Here is a 25,308-nt window from a genome sequence, read left to right on the forward strand (position 1 = left end):
GAAATGGGACATTTAAAATGATTAAGGGGTGGAAAAATAAAGACCTGAAAAGACATTTTTAATTTTAATACTATTTCAGTAGCTAAAACATGTATCACTTGTGCTTTGCTTTTTACTCTGTAAAACCATTTAAACCCTAAGTTGATAATGTAAATGTACTTTTCAGCGTTTTAGAAGGGGGGTTTTCTAATCAAGATCCAACAGTGATTTATAAAACAATAATTGGGTAACATTCACTAGACAAAGACAAAAAAAGGATTAATATAATTTGATATGGGAAAACCAGATAAAGAAAGCCCTGGACTTGTAAGGAAGGAGCGGCATGACAAGGCCCAGGGGCCCCTCCCTTAAGGTGCTTTGATGTCAGGCCTGGGGGAAGGGGACAGCCGCTAAGGCAATGAAGGGGCTAAAACCGAGTACCTGATTTAATGGAAGGAGAGGTGGTGGGTGAAGGGGGTAGTTGACCCAGGGTGGGTGGTTAGGCCTACCTGGAAGGTTGTGGGAGGAGTTAACCCCTTCATTACCGTAAACTATTTTTATTTAGAGTACAAAGTGCTATAAATATTCCCTCAAACGTCTTCAAATAACACATGGAGAGACACAGCGGCACAAAAAATGGACACACCTGAGATACTTGGGAAATATGCTAATAGAAGTCATTAGCATACGCAACTAGCATAGTTCCGAGGTATCTCCGGTGTGTCTCTCCATGTGTTGTTTGAAAGTATTTTTGAGTGGTGAATCGAAAATGCGAATAGGGTTGGCCAGCGGTAGTGCATACATTTAAAGCAAGAAGGCAAATGTAACTTTTAAAAATGAATCTGTGAATATTGAGGCTGCGAACAAGCGCCATACAATATTAGCAGCAAATTTAAATGTTGGTGAATAATTTGACCATCTCTAATGCTTTCAGTACATCCCTGAATCCCTTGGTATCTTTCAAAACAACTCCCTCGGACTGTCGTGGCTGGCAAGCATAATGAAAAAGCCCTTTCAACTCTGCCTTCTTACATTTCTAATCCTCCTGCTTGCCTGTTTTGCCAGAGGAGACAGATAGAGATGTTGTTTAATTTAAGATCTAGGGTATGGGGAACATACATAGGGGTTCTACTTGCCTGATACTCTTCTTCCAGAGATTCCACACTGAATTTGCAGAACATTATCTCAGCCATTCCATTCTGTCATATCAGAAATATCTTATGTAATGCTAGCTCTATTAGGAACAAGACAGCAATTGAATCATCAGAGCTTGCATGTTTCACAGAAACCTGGCTAGATGAAAATGCTGCCCCTATTTTATAAGCCGCTGTTCCAATCAATTATTCTGTGATACCTTGTTTAAGATAGAACCATAGGGGAGGCGGCATGACAATCTGTTTTAAAAAAACTTGGAAACTCAGGGTCCTCTCAGTGGTGTTAAATTTGAGTGTATTGTATATTTCTGCCCACAGTGATACAAGTGTGGAGATCAGAGTCCTTCTCATTTATCATCGTTTTTACAGGAAAATGCAGACTTTTTGCTAATGCAGCCCTGTGCTTTTTGGGCTATATTTCTGCTCTCCTCTTGGCAGTAATTCTGTGTAAACACAGGGTGCCAGGAGTAATCATGGATTTTCCCTGTTTCAGACATTTTACTGAGTAAGTGAAGATAGGTCACCTTACTCTGTGTCCAATCAAGAGACACAGAGGCGGTGCCTTCGAAGCTACTTAGGGCAGTGTCATTTTCTATTTAGTGAGTTAGTGGTAGTGTCAGTAGTGAGTGAGGAGAGTGGAGAGGAGGAGGATTAGAGTTGATAGAGTTAGAGTAGGTGGTACAAGTACCTCTTGCCCTGCCTAGGGGGCAGGGGAAGAGCTAGACCCACTCTGGGTGGCCCAAGGCCCAGACTGGCGTCAGGGGGGGACATCCTGAAGGGGGACAGCTGGCTGATAGTGACTGCCTGTACCTGTAAGCTGCTGCTGCTAAGAAGGACTTGAATAAAGAGCCCTGATTTTAAAGAGACAGTGTGTGAGACTGGAATCTCTCATCCCTGGGAGGGAAGTTCTGCTAGGGATTCCACCCTGTATCCCTGGGGCCTGCAGGAGATGGAGGCACTGTACCATTGAGGAGAACGAAGGCACAACCCCAGAAACCTGTCCTGTTGTCCCCTATGTCACCACGGGAGACTCAGGCCCTCCTGTTGCCAGCAGGTACGCACCACATTCAGACATGTAGCCTGAGCTTGAGACACCCTAGGACACCCTATGTGAGATTGGGGGGGGGGGGGGGTCGAGGGGCTACACTAACATAGTCCTAGAGAACTCTAGATGGTTTATCATTTGGATTTCAATGCATGTGTTGATAAACTCCCACAATTTGGTCAAGACCTCCTCTGCACGATGAGTGCTCTGGGTTTCATACAAGTTATTCTGTAGTGCTACAAATAAAGGTTGACACACTTGTGGTCTTGTTTTCCAGACTCGGTTATGTCTCAGTCCCATTTCCAAGTGACAAAGGCGCTTCAGCACTGAATCCATTAGATGTATATATTCATAACACAGGACTGGATAAGGATATAGATAACTGATTGAAGATAGTAAAGTCCCCAGATGGGCCAAAATACCCTGAAGGGTAAGGTGTGAGGCTAAAAAAAAACCATCAAACCATCATTGGTATGGTCCCTGGACTCACATTGAGCAATCATGAATAAGAAAGTACTCACAGAAATCTCTTAATCCTGAAGTCCTGGTAGGCGTGCAGCCTGGAGTGGAGAGGTAAACATGAAGAATAAGATGATTCTGCTGCACCAGAATCATCTTGTTCTTCATGGGTTATGTCTTAGATGTAACAATAGACCAAGCTGTTTAATCAGAATACTGTACCGCTACATGTGCTTCTCAATCATAAATATTCAGTGCTCCTGTTTACTGTATATATGTCCTCTCCCCACTCACCAACACAGCCCTTCTACTGTAAGTGCCCAGTAGAGCAGGTTTTAATTTGTTGTTTAACTCAAAGTATTGCAATCCCCTGAGGCCTGAGTAAATTAATTGTATGTCAAAGTGTTGCAGTCCCACTGCCGGGGTCTAATCAAAGAGGCAGAAGCCTGAGAACCTCAAATGTATTTCAGTTAAAGAGTTGTAGTCCCAGATTGGAGTAATAAATCAGACAGAAGCCAGAGTAATACAATATTGTGCTATGTGTTATCTATTTGTTTACCCTAAAAGACTGTCATACTGTAAAGAGCCCGGACAGACGGCAGAGCAACATAAGGAAGCAGTTTGTCATAATATGTATTGCATGGCTAACCTCAGGTATGTATCATACCTTCCTTTTCTAGGAAAGGGCATTTAGAAAATTGATGAAACCCATCAATCAATAATAAAGTATTTATGTCCTAATCCAGACAGGATTCAGGAGATGACATACTAGTAGTACTGAAAAATCTCTAGTTTGTGGGCTTAATGATCTTCTGGTGGTGAAAAACTGAAGTGACTGTTCAATCTTGTTCTCCTTTACCACTGTGCAACATTTGATAACAAGGGCCATATAATTCTAATGGAGCTCCTGAAGGATTTTTTGGAAGTTGGTTTCAGTGCTCGACTGGTCAAAATCTTTTCTCACTGGCCAGTTACAGAGATTGTCTCCAAGAGTATACTCCCCTGCTACAGTGACCCATCTTGGGGGCTACCCAAAGTTCTTTAACACTAAAATTGGTCATGGCTGATATTATATTTTTAAAAAGTAGATGAGGTAAGAAAAAAAGATATGTCCATCGAGTTCAACCTCCAGTATGTTAAATTTAGATGAAGGAGATACTCATCCAATATTTGTACGTACATTATATTGATCCACAGGGGGAAAAAAACCCAGAAATATTTTCATGTTATGTCTCACAAGGGGACAAATCAATTAATTCCTTCCTGTGCAATATGGAGTGGCACAGGGATCTATCTCCGATATTAATTGTGATGTACAGTGGCGGCCGCCTTAATTCTCCTGTGGCCGCCACAGCAATGTGCGGGCAGACGCGGGCGATTTTTTTTTTCTGACACGTGCCGCGCGTCACTGGTGCGCCAGTCACATGGTGCCAGGGTGCGTGCGTGCGTGCTAGGCATCCCCGAAGATTGAAGGGGTGGCGGAGGGGTGGCGGGGTAAGGGGGATGCGTGTTGTGCACCCCCAGAACCCAGAGAAGCACAGACGGAGCAGCCAGGCGGTCCCGAGAGGATGGGGAAGATGCAGGGAAGATGCGGCTGGCGCGCGGCCAAGTTCGGCACCAGCCAAAACAAGCCACGGGTAAATGGAAGAATAAAGCTGGCCGCAGCAGTACATGATACCTCTGGGTGACATTATGAGACATGGCCTGGGTTATAACTGCTATGTAGGTGACATAACGCTACTTGTCCTTTGCACCAGGTGTCATGGGAGACAAGGTTACTGTATTTACACCTTTTTACCAGGATCATTCATTGAGCAAAACAAGGTAATTAAATAAATTGAAGTTTATTCACATAAATTCGCTTACACACAATGATACACAAAATACAGACAAAAAGACACACTGACTTTGGGACCAGGATGAAAATTAGACTTTACTAGGTGCCGGCAACTCCGTAGAGGAGTTTTACCCTGACCGGGATTTAGCCCTGAATTCCCTGGAATTCAAATCTGCATAAAATTCCACACGCCACCGGTATGTTCTTCTGAGAAATTTGTCTCGTCTGACGCAAGTTACTCCAAATCCTCTGGAGCTCAAATCGGCATAAAATCACAGCCGCATCCACTACGTTTGATTTTGAGAACTTGGGCGCAAAAATGTGGTCTTAGTCTCTGGCAGGCAGGCTTTTCCAGATTGAAATCAAAGCCGGTTGCTCTGCTATTTGCGCAGAAGCAACTTTGCAACTTTGAAAAACCTGCACTCTTATTACTGGAGAACTCCAATCTGATTGGCTCACAGATTCTTATAGTATTCTGAGTTTCATTAACAAAACTCAGCAGCCAATCATCGCGTGGAAAAATTCCCAAAAAGCAAAAGCAAAAACATAGACAAAAGTGGACATAAACAGTAAAAAAACGCGATAGGTGATTCTAAAACCAAAGAGAGGAATATTAATGCATGGAAAAGGTATTAGCAGCATATTGGTGGCACATATAACCTCCCATCATATCACCTTTCTCTGAGGAAAAAACACGAAAATTAGGTTTATATAGACTTGTAGAAATTCTAATTAAAAACACAATAAAACATGCTAAAAAACGCATGCTATAATAATGGGTACCCACCTCATCCTAGATTTGAGGGACATTTTAGGAACCCCAATTATAAAAGGAGAAATTACATTCCAAATTTTAAATATGGACAAAGAGAATATGAGAAGCATGACTCAAATTTTAATCAAAAAGTTTATAAACCAAGTCCAAGGTATGGATCACCTGCCCAACCCTCTCCATCGGGTTTTTTAGACTCAGTAAAAAACAGGCATATAGATCCCCCAGGGAAGGAAGAGAGTCAGGGCCCTATACAAAAACCAGAAATAAAGGAGAGAAGGAAAAGGGTTCTGTTTTAGGTTTTAGAATCACCTATCGCGTTTTTTTTACTGTTTATGTCCACTTTTGTCTATGTTTTTGCTTGTTAATAAAGTTTATTTTGTTTTTGTTATGTTGTCAATGACAACAGATTGGGCGTGCAGTCCGGGTACTTTGACTCCTCCCCATCATTCTCTCATTGGTGGAGAAATTGACCGATTGGACCAATGGGGTCATGGCGTCGGGTAATTAAAACCCAAGTAATTCCATTTATACATTTATTCCCTGATGAAGAAACCTACGGGTTTCGAAACGCGTTGGAAGACTTTAGAGCAGTATTATTCCTAACTTTACTGCCTTATCACGACGAGGATACCCAGTGTAACCGGCGCCAGTATCGGCGAGAAACCCCGCGGTGACGTCACCAACCCGGAAGCGTTCCAACGGAGGGATGTGAGAGAGGATCTCAGCTGGCGTGGAGTTTCGTCTACAGCAGCGATCGAGGACAGAGCTGCAAACGTGTTGATTCACTCTTGGGAGCAAGGACTAATAAAGACTTCCCACTTACCTTAACAGGAACCGGTGTGAAAGTAACCAGACTCCATCCTTATGTGAGGACATCTGATCCGGCTTCCACGTGGTGTTGGGTAACATTATCCCAAAATTGCCTGTTTATCAATATTTTGATGTACGCTTAATACTCACCTTTAATATTCTTTATGTCAATATAATTTTTAATGCACTATGAGCGTCGTGCGCTGTGTTTTTGTATTTTTCTCTGTTAGCCTTAGGGGTTTTTGAGCCCTCCCTTCTACCGCAGCTGCAGACGCTCTAATTACCAAGGTCACGTATTTATATTCATATTCATCACATCACTATTAACATTAGTTGCGCACTTTTTTCCTCACCCAAATCAATGATTACACTCAGCTGGGCTGTAACACCTCTCTCCTATCAGGGAGGACTCCTTGCAGTCCTCCAGGCCTGCCCCCTTTTCCCATTGGCCTGCCCAGCTATATTATGCCTGTGCTTCCCATCACTCGTCGCTCTACATAGTTCTGTATGGAAGCATTTGACTACTCTCTCAGTGACTCCTCAGGTATTGATGCGGATTGGACGACTACCCCCTCTGGCTCTCGACTTCGGCTCTACTTGGACTTCGTGACTTCTGGCATCCATCATCCCTGTAACACGGCTTATACCTTCGGTCATCCGCAACTCTCCTATCCCTGATCTTGGCAACGGCAAATACTTCTCCTCCTCTACTACCGGTACCGGCAAGTATTGTCTTCATTACTATACCTGGCCTGGCAACACTAACACCACACTCCGGACGCGCTCCCTTTGCTGCGAGTGCGTGTATCCCTACGTCCCACCTCAGCACAGGGGACGGGTCTGGTCTGTGGGCAGCACCGGCGTAACACAATTGGAGTGCAATCACACTTTGCTTCAAATGTACATACTACCTTTGTCATTGCATCCTCCAAACTGACAGAAGAACGCATGCGGCTTTATTCTGGCAATAAAGCTAACAAGCATTCATCCCTCCATAGGCAGCCTGTATGAGGACAGTTGTGGAGCATTTGCGCAGATAACTTTCTCTCTCGATCTATCCTTGGATAAGAGCTCTCTAATATTTCTGAATTATTAGAATTATTTCCTTCTTTCTTTCTTTCTTTCTTTGTTTGTTTGTTTGTTTGTTCTGATATGAGAAATTTCAAACCAGAAACATAGGGACTTGCCTTTTTCCTTCTCCACGGCGCCCTCCGCTTCTTCCAGTGCTAACTGCATTCCTGACTTTTATTGTTCAAATAGTTTCTTCACTTTTTATACGTAGCTCATGAAGCTCATGAAGCTTCCCATTCTTTTTACTGACCTGGTCAGCAAATATGAAATTTCTTCTTTCAGACTTTTATTCTCTCTTTTTACAGTCTCTAAATTATTCAGGAACTTTCCATCAGCATCATGGCATGGCATGAGAGTTCCAGCTCTGTGATCAGATTGCAAACCTCTCTCTGGGAGACCTCCCTGCTTCCAGTCAGCAATTATTTTGTCGGACTTTCTCTGCTTTGTGTCCAAGATAACAATATTGGTGTTTATCTTCTCCAGACTGGTCATCACGACCTCCAACTCTATCTGCATGTGACGCTTTGTCTTCTCCATAGACACACACATAGTGATCGCTGCAGACAGACACCTATGTAGCTCAGACTTGGCGTCTTGCTCTTTATCTAATCATTCACCGAGAAGACAACAGTCATGCCTGGAAGGTTGCAGTGCATTTTCAGCGTGGCTCAAGAATCATCACTCTTTGGTTCCTTGTCCACTTCCCTGTTACTGTTTGTTGAAGGGGTATTATTGTAAGAACTGGATAGATGCACTTTCAGCATACACAACTTCAGCATCAGACCCTCTCCAATATCTTGGCCCCTTCTGTAGCTCTGTCCCAGCCCCTGCTTCTGAGAAGCCTCTCGAGATTCTACCTTTCTCCTGATAAATCTCCCAGTTAACCCGGCCTGCATTATATCTTTGCTCCTGTCCGACACATGTTTTCCTGATGTCCCAGGATCCTCTTTAAATGTTTTCACAACTTTCTTGTGTCCACATCGAGTTGCTTGGCTCACTAGAACAAATATTCCTCTTGCTGATGTTGCTCTTTTTCCGGGGCCACATAGGAGTCATCTTGATAATTATCAGCATCATCAATCCTAAAGGGGCACTGTTCAGTGTGACCGGTCTGTTTACATCATTAATACTTCTAGTACTGCGCCCTTTCCGGGGCCACTTATGAATGCTCATTCTTGAAGGGACACTGTCTCGTGTGGCCGGACTCATTACACAATGCAGATTATATGCTCCATTCTAGCACTCTCAGGTATATTCTTCACACTACTGACTAACGCTACTGCATTAATACTGTTCTGTATATGCAACCATCAAAGCTGGTAGGCAGGTGTGGCAGACTTTACTTGCAGAGTTAATTCCTCTTGTAGATGTCTCTGTAGCAGTCTATGTGTTTTTTTTGTTTTTGTTTTGTTTGTTTTGCTTTTTAATACTCACATACCTTTTAGATGCTATGCCTTTTAGTGTGCCTGCATTCTCCACCAAATTGTGACAACTCAGCCATGTTGCAGGATCTTAGCTCTCACAATAAAGCAGGAAGCATACAAATCTGTTAGCAGGTTTATTCTTACAGGCATAAAAAATAATAATAAAAAAACATACCTAGCTCCTTTCTGAGCTCTAACTGCACAGCACGCATCTTGCCCTTAACTATCTCGGAATGGCGACCCCGCTTACTGTATAAAAAAAGTCAGGGATAGCCGAGTCATAGAGAGTGCACCAAAAGCAGACTAAATTGTCCTTACTTTAGACCCCTGAGGTCCATCTCCTGTCCCAGGCACATCCTCTGTGCAGCTTGACATCCTCCTAGCTAACCTGGTTCACAGCTGCAGAGTTCTGTAGCTCCCAGGTACACCTTTCTAGCAGTCCCCACAGCCTCTTGACCTGTCTCTGCAGGCTTTGGAACAGGTAGCAATGACAAGGACCATTGCCTGCCGTTTAAAGCCCTGCTCTGGTGTTAATTTTCCACATCCTAGCACAGCATACAACTAGGGTTTGGTCTGCCTGCCTGCATACTAGTGTGTATATATATATATATATATATATATATATATATATATATATATATATATTTATATATATATACAAAAAGAGAACAGAGAGCGCACGCCCCATAGCGTAAAATTGTAAATTTAATATAAAAATAAAGATTGGGGGAGGGATTAGGAACACTCACAAAGTTCAATCTCTAGAACTATCTATTTTCACTGTATTATAATTATACATTATCACACACATTACTATTTACAAAATATATAGACCAGTTCACAAGTGGCGCTATTTATTTTCCCTTTTGTCTATCCAATTTAACCCACAAATAGCTGCCTTTTTTTTTTTTTTGTAACTTAAATTTTATTAGTTTATAATTTTATAATATTATACAATACAATACATTACAAAGTACATTATATCATGGTGATTCTCAGTGTATCTGGAAGTATAATGTTACTAATATCAATGAAATAGAACTTTAATCTGTGGTCAGACTGGTGGGCCTAAAGGGGTATCGAGACACGGCTCACTTTCCGGGGTCCATATTATGGTGTCAAACCCCCCTTTTAATCGGGGGGGACCAGGTGTAAAAGCTCAGTCACCGAATAATTAACCGCCCTGCCGATTAGTCGGCTGACACACGACTCATCCAGACGACGTATACATAAACAGGTAGACAACTACATGGGTAGACAAACAAACGTGAAGACCGACAAACAATCAGCCATACGGACGGACAAACCGGTAGACAAACATTGATCCAAGAGGAAGAGGGGGGGAGGGGGGGAAGAGGGGATTGGGATGGATGCTAGTGATCGTGAGTGTGTCTCAGAGTTGTTACGCTGCCTCTCTAGGTATGTTACCTGTTTGAGATGTAATCATCTTATGCCGAGCATGGGTGTAGCACACCTCTCCCAAGGAGAACGGACTTGGAAACTATCATAGCCAGATTGATGCCCTTTCTAACCCCGGGATGTCTGTCTGTGCCAACCAAGGCGTCCAGACTTTTAGATAATTGTCGCCAGTGTCGTTAACCAGACTCGTTAACTTTTCCATCTGGCAGATAAACCAAATACGATTCCGAATTTTTGGGATGGTTGGTATGTCTGAGCTTTTCCATAGTGCTGCGATCTCACACCGCGTTGCGAGTGCAAAGTGAGCAATAAGTTTATTATGAGCTTTAGAGAGACCCGCTAGTGGTCTGTTCAAGAGAAACAGCCACGGATCTGGGGGAATAGTGAGATCAAACAGTCTCTGTATCCAAAGTCTAATTGTCTCCCAGAATGAGGAGATCCGCGGGCAAGACCACAGCATATGTAGCAGGTCTGCTGATCCTCCACATTGGCGCGGGCACAGCGGGGAGGATCCCGGCACGAACCTTGATAATTTTAGTGGGGTAAGGTACCATCGCATCAGGACCTTATATGCGTTTTCCTTGAGGGAGGTACATATGGAGCACTTTGCTGTGGCTAGAAAAATAGCACTCCAGTCCTCATCTTCCAGACATTCTCCGATGTCTGTTTCCCAACGCGATCTAAATGAGGGTATCTCATGGGCTTGTTTGCTAGAACTGATCACTTCGCTGTATAGCTGCGAGGTAAGTCCCTTTGTGTCGGTCTCTGCCAGACAGAGCTTTTCGAAGGATGTCAATTGTGGGTACGGGACAAATTTGTTATAAAACGCCCTGATCTGGAGGTATCTAAAGAATTCTGAGTGGGGGATCTCTTTTTCTAATCTGATGTGGTCAAACGTCTTAATTTTTCTGTCATGGCCTTCCAGATCTTTAATCCGATTATAACCTTTCTTTTTCCAAATTGAGATATTACCGACCGATAGGCCCGGCACGAACCCGGAATTGTTCCACAGGGGTGACATCATAGAGCGTGTCGTTGTGAGGGAATGTTTAAATTTTGTGGCCTCCCAGATTGACAATGAGTTGGTCATTGAGGATAGCGGCATATTGGCGCCTTTTCGCACCATTTTGGGGAGCCAGATTAGATTACGTAATTCTATAGGTTCACAGGCTGCGCTCTCTAATTCGACCCATCTCTTAGATCCCGGGTCAGACTGCCATTGCACAATTTGGCTCAACTGTGCCGCTTTGTAATATGATAACAGGCAGGGTACCGCTAGACCCCCAGCCAAGACCGGCCTTTTCATATTAATTTTGCTGACTCTTGGTTTTTTACCTCCCCATATAAACTTGGAGATGTCGGATTGAAGTGAGTGCAGATCCTTCAATCTGAGTGGCACTGAGAGAGTTTGGAAGAGATATAAAATACGGGGGAGTAAGTTCATTTTAACACTATGGATTCTTCCTATCCAGGAGATCCTTTTAGATGTCCACTTTTGTAGGTCTGATTTTAGGGTCCGGATTAGGTTGGGGTAATTTGCGTCGTATATTTCTTTGACGTTTCTGGTGATGTGGACACCCAGATATTTTATAGATTTGTGTTGCCAGTGAAATTTAAAGTTTAGTTTTAATAGTTTTTCTATATGGCTGGGGAGATTGACATTGAGAGCTTCAGATTTGGATTGATTGATTTTGAAGCCGGAAATTTTAGAAAACCTGTTTAGCAGGTCAAATAAGTTCGGTAATGAGGTGAGGGGTTTCGAGATCATCAAGAGGATGTCATCTGCGTACAGGGCCGCTTTATGGGTTTGGGAGTATGCGTTTAACCCTGAGATGTCAGGGTTTCCTCTGATTTGCGCCGCCAGGGGTTCGATACAGAGGGCGAATAGGAGGGGAGATAATGGGCAACCCTGTCTCGTACCACTCTTAATTTGGAAGTGCCGAGAGGGGTAGCCTTGGTGTACAACTCTGGCGGTGGGGTTAGAGTACAGCGATAGAATCGCATCACTCACCCGATCTCCAAAGCCAAATGCCGCAAGCGTCTCCTTTAGATAGGGCCAGTCTATCCTATCGAAAGCCTTTTCGGCGTCCAGACTTAACAACATACTTTGAGCAGTGTCAATAGTGGCCAAATCTATCAGATCTATAAATCGACGGGTATTATCTGCGGCTTGTCGGCCCTTGATAAATCCGACCTGATCTGGATGTATGAGTCTGGGTAGGATAAGACATATTCTATTGGCCAATAATTTTGCATATAGCTTGATATCCGTATTGATTAGTGATATGGGCCTGTAACTTTTGCAGTCTAGTGGATCTTTCCCTGGTTTCGGGATGATTGATATAGACGCCTGTAACATCTCCCTGGGGATGGGGGCTCCCGCTAAAATAGCGTTGAATACTTGGAGCAACCTTGGGGCAAGTAATTTGATAAATTTCTTGTAGTATAACCCTGAGAAGCCGTCCGGCCCCGGTGCCTTTGAAGGTTTAAGTTCCGTAATGGCCTGTGTCAACTCCTCGTGTGTGAAGTCGGCATTTAGGGAGGCTCTGTCTGATTCTGTCAATCTCACCAGGTTGGAGCTAGCCAGGAAATCTCTTAGCTTACTGCTCGTGCTAGGATTATGTGCCACTTTCTCACCATTATAGAGTGTCTCATAGAAGGAGCCGAATTCATCTACTATTTTCTGTGGGTTTGAAGTAGGGGTACCAGATTTTAAGCGTAAAGCTTGGATGTTGTATTTAATTTGCCTGTCTTTCAGCATGCGGGCCAGCATCGTATCCGGCCTGTTTGCTTTTTCGTAAAATTTCCTCTTTGACCAACTCAATGAATTATCAGCCCTGGAGGTCAGTATCATGTTTAATTCAATTTTAGTGTCTTTTACCTCTTGTAGGGTTTGCGGGTCTAGTTTCTTTTTATGTTTGGCGGAGAGAGTTTGTAATTTAGTTTGGAGTGTGACAATTTTTGCTTCTCTCTCTTTTTTTCGTCTAGCTGTGATATTTATGAGGGTACCTCGGAGAGTCGCTTTATGCGCCTCCCAGAGGACCAGATGTGAGGAGACAGAGCCGGCATTTACCTTGAAAAACTGGTCTATCTCATTACCCACAGTATCACAGATCTCTGGAATTTTTAGAATGGATTCATTTAGCTTCCAGTTCGTTCCTGGTCTACCCGTTTGAATATTGTTGCACCGGAGCTCTATGGGTGCGTGGTCAGACCATGAAATATCATGGATCTCCGCTTGGGTGACCTTGGGGACCAGGTGACAGGACACTTCGAAGTAATCAATCCTACTGTATGAGCAATGTGGGTGAGAGAAGAATGTGTAATTCCTATCTGCTGGGTGTAGCTCTCTCCAAATGTCTATTAGTTGGTTACATTTGAGACCTCTTCGTAGGGATATACCTGCTCCTTTATTGTGTAGGGTAGCTCCACCTGATCTGTCCATGTGAGGTTGTAGGACCATATTAAAATCTCCTGCTAAGACCACGCTTCCCTGCACAACCGAGTTTAGGATTCTAAAGAATTTCTCGAAGAAGATTGCACTCTTTTCGCAGGGGGCATATATACAGGCGATTGTGATCTTCTGTCCCCTAATAGTTCCTACTATTATAATAAATCTGCCATCGTTATCCCGTTTGGTTATCAGGCCTTCGTAAGGGATGCTATTACGGAATAGGTTGGCAACTCCACGCTTTTTGACTTCAGCAGAGGCCGAAAAAACCTGGGTGAAGTCTTTATCAAGATATTTGGGGGTATTGGTTTTGCTGAAATGTGTCTCCTGTAGGAGCAACACATCTGCATGTTTTCTTTTATAATCTGTGAAGGCTAGTTTGCGTTTAGTGGGGTTGTTAAAGCCCTGCACATTGTGAGATATAAAAGTCAACGCCATTTGTTGCTGTGTGTGACTACGCGCATCATTATGTTGCTTGACTTACCCGTGGCTTCCATGTGTAGGGCCGGACGATCACTGTCTTCAGGACGCTTACACGTAGATAGGTATTTGAGGGAAGGGTAGGGAGGGAGTGGGGGGCAACGGGGAGGGAGGGGGAGGGGAGGGGGGGACTGGGAGTAGCACATGAGGGTCAACAACAAGGGGGTTGGGTTCACGACACATAACAACAGATACTGTAATGTACAAAAAACAAATAGGAACATGAAGACAAGAGCCCACTCCGGGAGCCCCCGGGAGTGGCCCTTGCGCCCAAGGGATGGATCCTTTGGCCCAGACTGACGACGGGATCTTCCCTGCCTGCTGGGTCCTGGCTTCCCTGGGACTTGTTTGCGACCCCTATTCTGTAGGGATCGTAGCGGAGGACACATACACGCCGATCAGGGAACTGTCCTGCCGGCGCATCTCCTTTAAACAGACAACAGTTAAATAACAGTATAACTTATAACTTTAGCAATAAAAAACTCTCATTTACATAACATCCACCTAAAGAGTTTCCCCCAAAACTCCACTTCTCCCTACTCCTCCTGTTTTTGCCCTCTGTGTGGGTATAGGTTGTAAGGAGCACCGTGCCCCCCCAAAGGGTTCCTATTGTGCGGTCCTCGTAGCACCAATCCCGACCACTCTTGTTGGTGAGGAGTTCAGAGGACCAGTTACCTAATTTTCATTATCCTCTTATATGTGAATGTGTACTCTCTGTATGGTAGGGTGCCGGACTCCCCTCCTTTAAGTGCCTCTGTGTTTTAATGTGTGGGTGGTGAACGTTTAATGTACTGGTGATCTGCATGTGTTGTAACCAAAAAGCGGCCTCCAAGAAGGCGGAGGGGCCACTGGCGCACATGACGCTGACGTTAGTCGACTACATGCAGACCTATCTCCCAATGGTGTTTCATGTTCCCATGTGGGGTCAAGCAGGAGGCAGCCACCGATTCCCCAACCCTCGGATGACCCCGGCATGCATTTGCATCCCCCCTCCCCCGCCCATCAGCCCACTCCGTCAGCCCTCTAAGGTCAAGGCCCCGTTCCCTCACTCAGCGCTCCTGCATTGCTGACAGGCGAGGCGCCGACATATACCGACCGCGATATGCGGTCTGCAGGGAACGGGAGACGGAGCGGGGGGTGGTCGGGATCGGGAGGCCTGAACGGCAGGGAGGCGCGGCCTGAGCGGAGGGACCCGCTACTTTCCCCCTCCTCCACCTTTCACGGGCTTGGGCTGGGGTTGCTGATCACAAGCAACACACATATTCAGTCACACACGCAGGCATTCTCACACACACACACAGGTTCTCTCACACACCCACAGGCACTCTCACACACATACACACAGGTTCTCTCATACACACCCATATGCTCTCTCACACACACACACACACACACACATATACAGGCTCTCTCACATACCCACAGGCACTCTCATACATACACAGACACAGGCACTCTCACACATATACACACAGGCTCCCTCACATACCCACAGGCACTCTTGCATATATACAGGTACTCTCATACACACACATAACCACACACACATAGGTAGGCAGGCACTTATATACATACACACGCACACACACAGACAGAGGCAGGCATTCACGCACTTAGGCACACACACACAGGCATCTAGACATCCAGACACATATACAGATGGGCATCTCTGTTACTCACCCCCCCCCCCCCACACACTCCTCCCCGCTTCCCCCCCTCCCCCATGGCCCCCAGCCACATCGCGCGACGTGCTGGAGCCAGGGTACACAATACTCCTGCGTCCCCCAGTGGCCGACGCGTCACCGCATGCAATCAGCTGCGCAGTCGAAGGGGATCGGGACCGGCCTGGAAGGGTTCCCCTGCTGCGGGTCCCATCTCATTCTGCTCCCATCGCCGGGTGCGCCGCCTGGTGTGTCCGGCTGCTAGATCTCGCCGGTTCAGGGACATATTTGGGTCTCAGGGGGGAGGGGGGGGAATCCGGGTGCTGGTGAGACTCCGTTGGTTCCGTCTAGGGCTTCGGCCACGTCATCGCCCGGTGCCGTCGCCGCTGTGTCCCTCTGCGCATGCGTCCCGCCTCAAGTCTCGCGGGAGCCAGTGACGTCATCGAGGCATCCCGCGAAGAGCAGGGCTGCTCCCGCTCGCTTCGGGGAAGGAGCAGGAGAAGATGGCTGCCCCTCAAAAAATGTGAGTAGACCTGCGGGGGCTGAAAGTTTTCTTTATCTCCATGGGGGGGTCGATGGGGGTTCCCGGACAAGCACCCCTTGGCTAGGGTCTTCCAGAGGATCCTGCTGGGGAGTTTGGGGGAGAATTTAGATGTTTATTGGGGTTGATTAGCAGAATCTATGTGGAGCTCGGCGGTTCCTCCACAACTCTAGCTGCGGATCGTAGGCTCCCAGCTGCGCGCCATGAGGTTGAGGGGGCGCCATCTTCAGCAGCTACCAGGTGAGGGGGGCTTTGCGGGGGGCCAAGGACCTTACGGAGGAATCCCTCTCCATCCTCCACATGTTTCAGTGTGTGTGCAACACCATTTTTCACAACCAGAACCAGCACTTCTTTGTCCCGGAGCGCTCTAGTTATGGGGGTCAATGCCTTTCTTTTTGCCAGGGTAGCTGGGGACAAATCTTGATATACTTGGAATTTGATGTGTTCAAACTCCACTGTTTTCATCTCTCTGGCGATTCTGCATGTTTGTTCTTTTATCCGATAGCAGTGGAACCGCATAACGATGTCTCTGGGGGGGTCCCCTTGCTGGGATCTTCCTCTGAGTGCCCTATGGCATCTGTCTAGCATTAAGTCCCTTTCTGTCAGGTCTGGGAACAGATGCTCCAACCACTTAGCGGCGAAGTCTTCCGGATCTGTGACCGATTCTGGCACCCCGCGCAGGCGGATATTGCAGCGACGGTCGCGATTTTCCCCGTCTTCGATCTTTTCCTCCAGGGATCTGATTTGATCTTTAAGGGTGGACATTTGTGTTTGTGTCTGGGATATGGCGCTGGTGTTCTCTTCTGCCCTAGACTCCAGGGTATCAGTACGCTCCCCCAGGGCATCCACATCTTTCCTTAGTGCCCAGAGCTCTGTCTTGAAGAACTTTTTCATGTTGGAGCAAAACTCCTTCATGTCTTTCGTCCGCACCACTGCCATATCATCCTGCTCCTCTGCAGAACTGTCCATATCAGGGTCTGCTGCTGGATGCTGCTCAGGGGAATCATGAGTCCCGGCCTTAGCTGTACCTTTACTTTTAAAAAATGTAGATACTGGCTGTGTTTTTCTACGCACCGTTTTGGTAGAAGCCATCTCTGTAGGTTGATGTATGTTGCGCTTAGCTTTTATTAAGGAGACGATAGCGTTTTAACTGTTATTTTATGCTATTATGCACCGGGGGGAATGGAGCTCTCACTCTAAGCTGCCACTCACCATCGGGGGGGCGTGTCCTCTCAAATAGCTGCCTTTTAAGTTGACACAGGTGTTAATCATTCTAGAGTCCCTATTCGTTCAAAATGATGCAAACAGCCAAAGAAATACAAATTAGAAGAAATGGGCTCATCTCCTCCCCAGTATTTGATACTAGCATATCTGTAGATACAGATTTGGACATTAAGGAACATTTTTTTAAATTGGAAAGATTAATGAAGGAGGAGATGCGCCATTGGTTGGATGCTTATTCACTTCAAGATTATTTAGATAGGAAAATTATCCCACGTGGTTTGAGGATTACAAAAAGTCTGACATTTGAAACAGATATGGAGTTTTCAAATAGTTGGAATAATACACTTGATATTTGTTCATTCTCATTAATGAAACTCTTAGTTCAATTTAGACATGCTAAAGGGAAAGCACTTGAAGCTGAGATTGATTCAATTCAGCCATTATTGTTACCATACTCAGATAATAAAGAGTTTAAGGAATTTGATGAATTAACCATCAAACGAGTACAAATCTATGAACAGGAGGTTGCGGATAGGAAACACAATAAACTTAACTGTGATAAAGAAGATTATGCTACCGACAACATTAGCGTTTGGAAGCGAGCCCATAGTTTTAATAGAAAAGGTAAATATTACTCTCATTCATAGGTACGAGGAAATGAGAAACATCAGACAAGATCTGGGGAAGCCGGAGGATCTGGTTCCAGGGGGCCGGTGCATCGCCCGGTTCAACAATCCTTGAATAAAGATTCAGGTATTGCCCAGGCCTCTGTGAACAAATTCACTGTGCTGGAGGTAGAAGTACTCACTGAGGAAAGAGAGAGGGAATCTGTTCCCGTTGATATTAATGGAGGTGCTAGACCCAAGGATTGTAAAGATCCGCAGAGATCTACACATTTTTTAGACAGGACTCCGCGCAAGGAGAAGATTATAAAAGATAAGGAAAAAGAGAAAAAGAAGGGGAAACATTATCCTCTTTGGGCTCCAAACAACCCAGCCCACACAGGAAAAAGAGGGGCAGGGGAATTAGAGGAGGGAGAGGAGGGAGAGTCATCCAGAGGAAAAAGGAGACCAGGAGAGTTAACTTTTCCAGAAAGTAGTGGAATATTTAATCTTTCTTCATTTGAATTGTCTACTTATCAATCGCTACTTCTGGAGAAGGGACTTTCCCAATACAGGCCCTAATGCCTTTCAACTGTTTGTGGATCTCAATAGTTTTATTAGAAAAATTACACTTAAACATCATTTTAATATTCAGGAGAAAAACAAGCAACTGGAGAGGTCCACATTTATCACTAGTACTCAGGAAGAAGTTTGTTTAGAGGCTCTTACTGACTTGCTGATCGAGTCAGAAAGAAGATCAGGATCGGTCAACAATGCTCTTGACAATTTTGATTTAACTATACATCCCACGTTTCCATTGGATACAGGTCTAGATGGGGATTTAACAATTATGCATTCCCTTTTAGACCCAAATCGCTTTTCTTCCCCTATCAGGCTAATGGAGGTTATATTGATGCATTTTACAATCTAGTATTAAATTTGTTTTGAATCATTGTGCATGAAACCTTATAGATTCAACCGTAATCTTTCTAAAGGTGAACAGGATGCATTGAATGATCTTAAGAATAATCGGGACATCATTATCAAACAGGCTGACAAGGGTGGATCCATAGTCATCCAGGATATATTGGCCTATTTGGATGAGGACAGTCAATAGAAAGAGGTGATCTGGCACACAATCAATGAAGCACTATAATGTCACCTGCTGGTGCCCACAGACCAAGGGGGGTCATCCTACCAGGTCCCCAAGTGGTATCAGGGTAAAAAGAATAGCCCAGGCACACGAGAGCTCTCACCTTGACAAAGGCTGCCTGTGTGCAGCCGAAACGTTGGATTTATGCTGGATTAAATTTTCTACTTTGTGATAAAACTGTGTGCCTGGACTATTCTCTTTACCCTATTTGGATGAGGCCCATCGACTCCTGGGGGACTCTGCCTCCTATTCATCCTTGTCAGCCGACCCCACCACACTTTTTCAGGTTGTTTTAAAACAACACCTGACCCAAGCCTTGGAGGAAGGAGTTTTAACTAAAATTGAATTTAAATTTCTTTATTCTAATCACCCCCGCACTCCTATTTTTTATCATTTGCCCAAGGTCCATAAGTCTTTGGTGGATCCACCTGGAAGACCCATTATCTTGGGGGTGGGGTCGATGACCTCTCGCCTATGTTGAGTATTATCTCCAACCCTTTGTAGCTAAGCTCAGGTCACATATTCAGGATACGCTACATGTCATCGACTCCATCTCCGAGATTAAATGGAAGCCTAGTTATCTTTGGGCTAGATGTGACGTATCTTCTTTGTACACAGGTATAGATCATTCCAGGGGGATCAGAGCCATTGACTTTTGGCTTAACACAGCCTTCTATTCCCACTTCACATAAGAAATTTATATTGGATAGTATCACTTTTTTTTTGACTCTCAATTATTTTTCTTTTGAGGATTTATTTTATTTACAGATCTGTGGAACGGCCATGGGTATGAGGTTCGCCCCCAGCTATGCCAATCTCTTTATGGGATACTGGGAAGAAACATCTATTTGGCAAAATCTGGAGCTGGGGGCGGGCCTTGTATACTATGGCCGTTTCATCTATGGCATTATTATTATTTGGGAAGGTGATGTCACAGTTTTGTCTGATGTCCTGAGTTCTTTTGATCATAACGATTTGGGTTTGAAGTTTACGTTTGATATTAGTTCTATTTCCGTGGTTTTTCTGGATTTGGTTTTGACCTCTGATCCAGAGGGAAATAGTGCTGCTACCACCCACTTCAAATCTGTTTCTGTTAACAATTATGTACATGCATCCAGCAACCATCATGCACAGTGGCTCAAGAATATCCCTCTGGGACAGTTTTATCGTTTAAAAAGAAACTGTTCCAGAGAGAGCGATTTTCTTTGTCAATTGAAAGATCTGAGCAATACATTTTTGATGAAAGGTTACGATCCTGGCCTTGTTGAGGACTCTTTCAGCAAGGTTTGAGTCTCAAGAAATCGAAATGCTCCACTAAAATACATACAGGTTATGGTGTACCGAGGAATAGATCAGCCAATACTGATGGATGTCCTAGGTTTATAACCACCTTTAACCAATCATTTAGATCAATTCAGGGTATTCTTAATACCCATTAGAGCATCTTGAAGTGTGATCCACATTTATGAAATATTCTTCATGAGAAAGCATCCATTGTTTATAGGAAGGCAAAAAATATCACGAATTCACTAGCTCCGAGCAAATTAAGACCAGTTAATGCGGTTGCCAATGCCACACCTGTGGGCCAAACAGGCAACTACAGATGTGGTAGAGGTCGCTGCATCACATGTAAACATTTGGTTACCGAATCGGAGTTTGTCTCCCTTCAGAAAGGTGGCAAATATGGTGTCAAAGGCAATATCAGCTGCCTGAGCACTTATGTTGTGTAAAGGAATGGAAGCAGGCACACGGTCTTACTAAAGGTGCAGTTTATTGTGCCACCAAAGGTCCAACGTTTCGGCAAATAGATTGCCTTTATCAAGGAGAGGGCAATCTATTTTCCGAAACGTTGGACCTTTGGTGGCACAATAAACTGCACCTTTAGTAAGACCGTGTGCCTGCTTCCATTCCTTTGTTCAAGTACCTCTGGGATGTCTGGACCTCCCTGGATACAGCGCACCGGCAGATAAGTACCCCCCTCCAGCACCTACCAGCGGTGTGCATGTGCTTCTACATATCACTTATGTTGTGTACCTTTTGCAATGTGGTTGCGGCCAGCAGTATGTTGGTCGCACCACTCGAGCCCTTAGTACCCACTTCCTTGAGCATAGGAGGAATGTGATCAATGGTGTCATTGCCCATAATTTATCACGACATTTTAAATGTACACACAATAAGGATCCTGGTTCATTGACTATTATGGGCATTGAGCACATTCCTCCTTCTGCTCTGGGAGGAGATCGTTTTAAATCCTTGTGTCGAAGGGAGACATTTTGGATCCACCAGTTGGGCACCTTAGTCCTGGGTGGCCTAAATGAATGCCTGGATACTAGCATTTTGGTATGATCCTTTTTGGACTCTGGATGACTCTTTCCTCTGTGGGTTCCTTATCCTATTATTACCTATCTGGCAATTCAAACCAGATTGGTGTCCCATTCCTTTCCCCTACTTTCCTTTCCCTATCCTCCGTTCCCCCCCCCCGTTTACCCCCCCTTCCCTAACCCTTTCCCCCTCCTCCAAGTTCCTTCCTTTCCCATATTCCTCCTTGCCCCCCTCCCCCTTCCCCTCTTTTCCCCCAAAACCCCCCCTCCCCATAATCCCCTTCTCCTCTTTCTCTCTACACATTTGCCTATCAATTATACATTTTGTGAATATCCTCTCGGTGAGAGAAAAACGCCGCACAGCCGAAAATGAAACAGTGAAGGCTGAATGTGTAGTAATAAAAAGCTCTATTTGCACAAGGTGCAAGCGGATCCTCTGACGCGTTTCAGCCTGTCAGGCCTTTGTCAAAGTGGCGGTGAAGACATCAGCTCGTGAGGCCGAGGCACCGCATCTTCACTTCACGCCCGTCAGGTGACCACCCACCGCTACTGCGGGTGTAGGGTTGGCGGTTACGGTAAAGATTACAGCTCATGAGGCAGAGGCACCGCATCTTCACTTCAGGAGGGATTTACCAGCAGGAGCACGAACACATCGCTGGAGGACCTGACAGGCTTGGTTTACACAACCCCAACAATCATCATGTGAGTCTTCTTTGTTCCAAACTTATGGTGCTCGCGGTGAGCCGGTTGTGGGAAAAGACACTTTATACCTACCTTTTTGCGGTTGTCCATAGCCTAGGTCCCAATATCAATAGCTGACTTTCTTATTATATCAACCAGCAGGACTGTGTCTATTTCTGAGCGCCTGGGGGGTTAATCATTCAGATTCACCCGTGTGTATACAATTATACATTTTAGTTAAGGTATCACAGTTTTAATCATCTCTGCAATCATTGTGGTTTTTTTAATTAGGTGAAATTATCATGGATTAAATTTATGTCTACACATATGTTTGGACATAATAATTAATATAAATTAACATTATTAATCTATGATATATATACATGTTGTTTTAGTTATAATTCTTGATTTAATATGATTATTACGCCAATTAGTATATTTTATAATAATATTTTATTCGTAATCAATAATGATGATATGTATGTACATTTAATATAATTTCCGCCATATAATATATATTATTATTGTTATCCTTTTTAAGTACATAGAATTGTGTATATATAATAATTGTTTATGCATTTTTGGTTGTTATTATTTTTCTATATATACTCATTTTGTGTTACACGTCTATGTACTTTATATTATTTAATAATTGTCATGAGGTATAGATAATCCTCTCTATTTCAAAGCTACAGTAGCATATAATTCTTTTAGTTTATATATGTATTTACATTAATAGTGTCGGGGGAGGTTGCTGACCCCCTATTGGCTGGTTTCTGTAGCCTCTACAATGGTGGATGCACTCTGGGACCTGCCACTGTGGAGATTCTACCAATCACCCCTGTAGCATATGTATAAATAAACAGCCCTCCATTTTTATGACATTCCCTTTGACAAAGTCGCCCAGTGTGATGAAACGCGTCAGGGTACGCAAAATCACGACACTACATCATCACGCAAGTGCACACTTTACGGCCGAAGCATGCAAGGAGCTGTATTGTAGTATCCTTACTCGTAAGCTACACTGGAAGCAGACACGTGGTTTACCATCTGCGGGGCATATAGAGGATAAACATCTACTGGTGAATCGGCAGGCACTTTCCTTTTGAACTGTCGCTGTGATCCAGGATGTGCTTACCTCGCTGGTGGTGATATTATTACACAACGCTTGTTATTTACTACCTTTGTGAGTGTTCCTAATCCTTCCCCCAATCCTTATTTATATATTAAATTTACAATTTTACGCTATGGGGCGCGCGCTCTTTTTGTTTCTATAGAATCATCATTGGAATCGGTTCTTCGATTTGAGAGCAGCCGTGGACCCCTGGAGTATATATCTGTTCTGTTGAACTTATCAGGACTCATCTAAGGGTTGGACTTTTGCACATGTTTTTCCAATTTGGAAATTATTATATGCATTTACACTTGTGTATGTATTTTTAGAGTGTATACATTTTTTTCTGATTTGTTTTGTGCACTACACAAATAGAATTATTCTATATTACATAGGCTAGGGTTCAATCTCTAGAACTATCTATTTTCAATGTATTATAATTATACATTATCACACACATTATTATTTACAAAATATATACACCAGTTCACAAGTGGCGCTTTTTATTTTCCCTTAAAAAAAAAAAAAAAACAATATATATATATATATATATATATATATATATATATATATTGAAGGGTTAACTCCCTCACAGAAATGTGGAAATTGTATATAGAATGAAAAAAGGAGGTGTGGGAAGATCTATGTGCACTGTAATGCCTAGGCGGGGCGTTTATTGGTGTAAAAGCAGAATTTATTGGGCAGTGGGTACCTGAGGCTCATTCTCACAGTTAATTATGGATGATCGGATTGTGGCAGGGGGTGTGCGGTACCTGACTGGAGGTCACAGTTGGACACAGCTGGCCTAACTGGTTGGTTGAGCACTCTGGCACGTTAGTAGTTAACCATTCAGTTGGTATTTTGTAATAAAAGTTGTGGCTGTTTGAACCTCCATACCTGTGTGTATTGTATTTTTTTCCAATTAAAAGGGAGGGGAAAGTAGTAGGTAGTATAATACCTTTTATTGGACCAACAAATAGTTGAAATGTAACAAGCTTTCAAACCTGGATCCTTCATCGGGTATGAGAATAAACCAATACTCTCTTAATTAATAGACATATGTTCCTTACCTTGATTCTGACTGTTACAGTAGCAAGTCCAGGAGGCATGCTTCCTGTGATATCAAAAGCCTCAATAGGAAAGGTGTACCCAGCCTCTGTGCCAGTAAATGACTCATAATCAAGGGGCTTTAAAAGGGATAACTCTCCAGTTGATTGATTCATTGCAAAAAGTTGCATAACTTCCTGCGATCTTATCCGATAAGTAATATTGGCACCAAGATCCGCATCCTCTGCCTGAAACACAATAAACAGATCAATGTTAAAATCAAAGTAGAAAACTGGTGAATAAAGCAGGCCGAAGGGCAAGACGAATTGAACCACAGGAAATGTAAATACTGAGTTTTGGGGGCTTATGCAGAGAGCATAGATAATGAAATAGCGCCATCTTCTGGCGAAAAAATTGGCAGAAATCCTGAAACTCGGAAGAAAATGGCGCGATTTTTAAAAGTGCCCTGAAAATTTTTCTGAGGTTTAAAACTCGGCAAACTCGTGGCGAGTACCTGGAACGCGCCATGCTATTTTAGCGTGCAATGCAAGAAGGACCGAAGCGCTGGAACGCGCCATTCTGCCCTTTACTTTGGCGTGTTCCAGGTAGCCAGGAAAACTTGGCTATTTTACTACCATCTGCTAAAAGAAGGTAACGGCGCTTTCTGCATACGGCCATAATATATCCCAAATTTGTGGATATTTCATTGCCGTTTTCCCTGTTAATCTCGATCCTCTCTGCATAAGCCCCTTAGAGAAGCCGTCACAAAAGGAATTGAATGCTTACAGTTTTTTTTGCTTTTTGTTATGGGTCATTTTAAAGCATTGATCAGTAGAAAATATAAACCGTTCAGCAAATATTTATCTGAAATTCCCGTCACATTTACAGTAAGTGTGTATTCTGCAATCTCTCAAGTTGATTACAATTGATTTTAAACTGTTGTATTAACTTTGCCACAGCATAGAAGACTAAACAGATGAAAAGTAGCTCCTAAACATAGCTACTTTTAGTTCTATTAGAATTTAGGTTTCGAGATTTAACTCTAAACTAGTTCCAATGG

At 43.9% G+C, this 25,308-nt stretch overlaps 1 protein-coding gene across 2 annotated transcripts in view; it reads right to left on the minus strand.

Annotated features, from left to right (window-relative positions):
* The window catches only part of PCDH15 (protocadherin related 15), a 1,763,546-nt gene that overhangs the window by 484,490 nt on the left and 1,253,748 nt on the right, over nucleotides 1-25,308 (minus strand). For both annotated transcript variants that reach the window (XM_075612935.1, XM_075612934.1), the window contains exon 21: nucleotides 24,272-24,496. In XM_075612935.1, coding sequence (XP_075469050.1) covers nucleotides 24,272-24,496 — 225 coding nt within the window. The remainder of the gene's footprint in view (nucleotides 1-24,271; nucleotides 24,497-25,308) is intronic.

Source organism: Ascaphus truei, chromosome 8, assembly GCF_040206685.1.
Source record: "Ascaphus truei isolate aAscTru1 chromosome 8, aAscTru1.hap1, whole genome shotgun sequence".
Taxonomy (NCBI): Eukaryota; Metazoa; Chordata; class Amphibia; order Anura; family Ascaphidae; genus Ascaphus; species Ascaphus truei.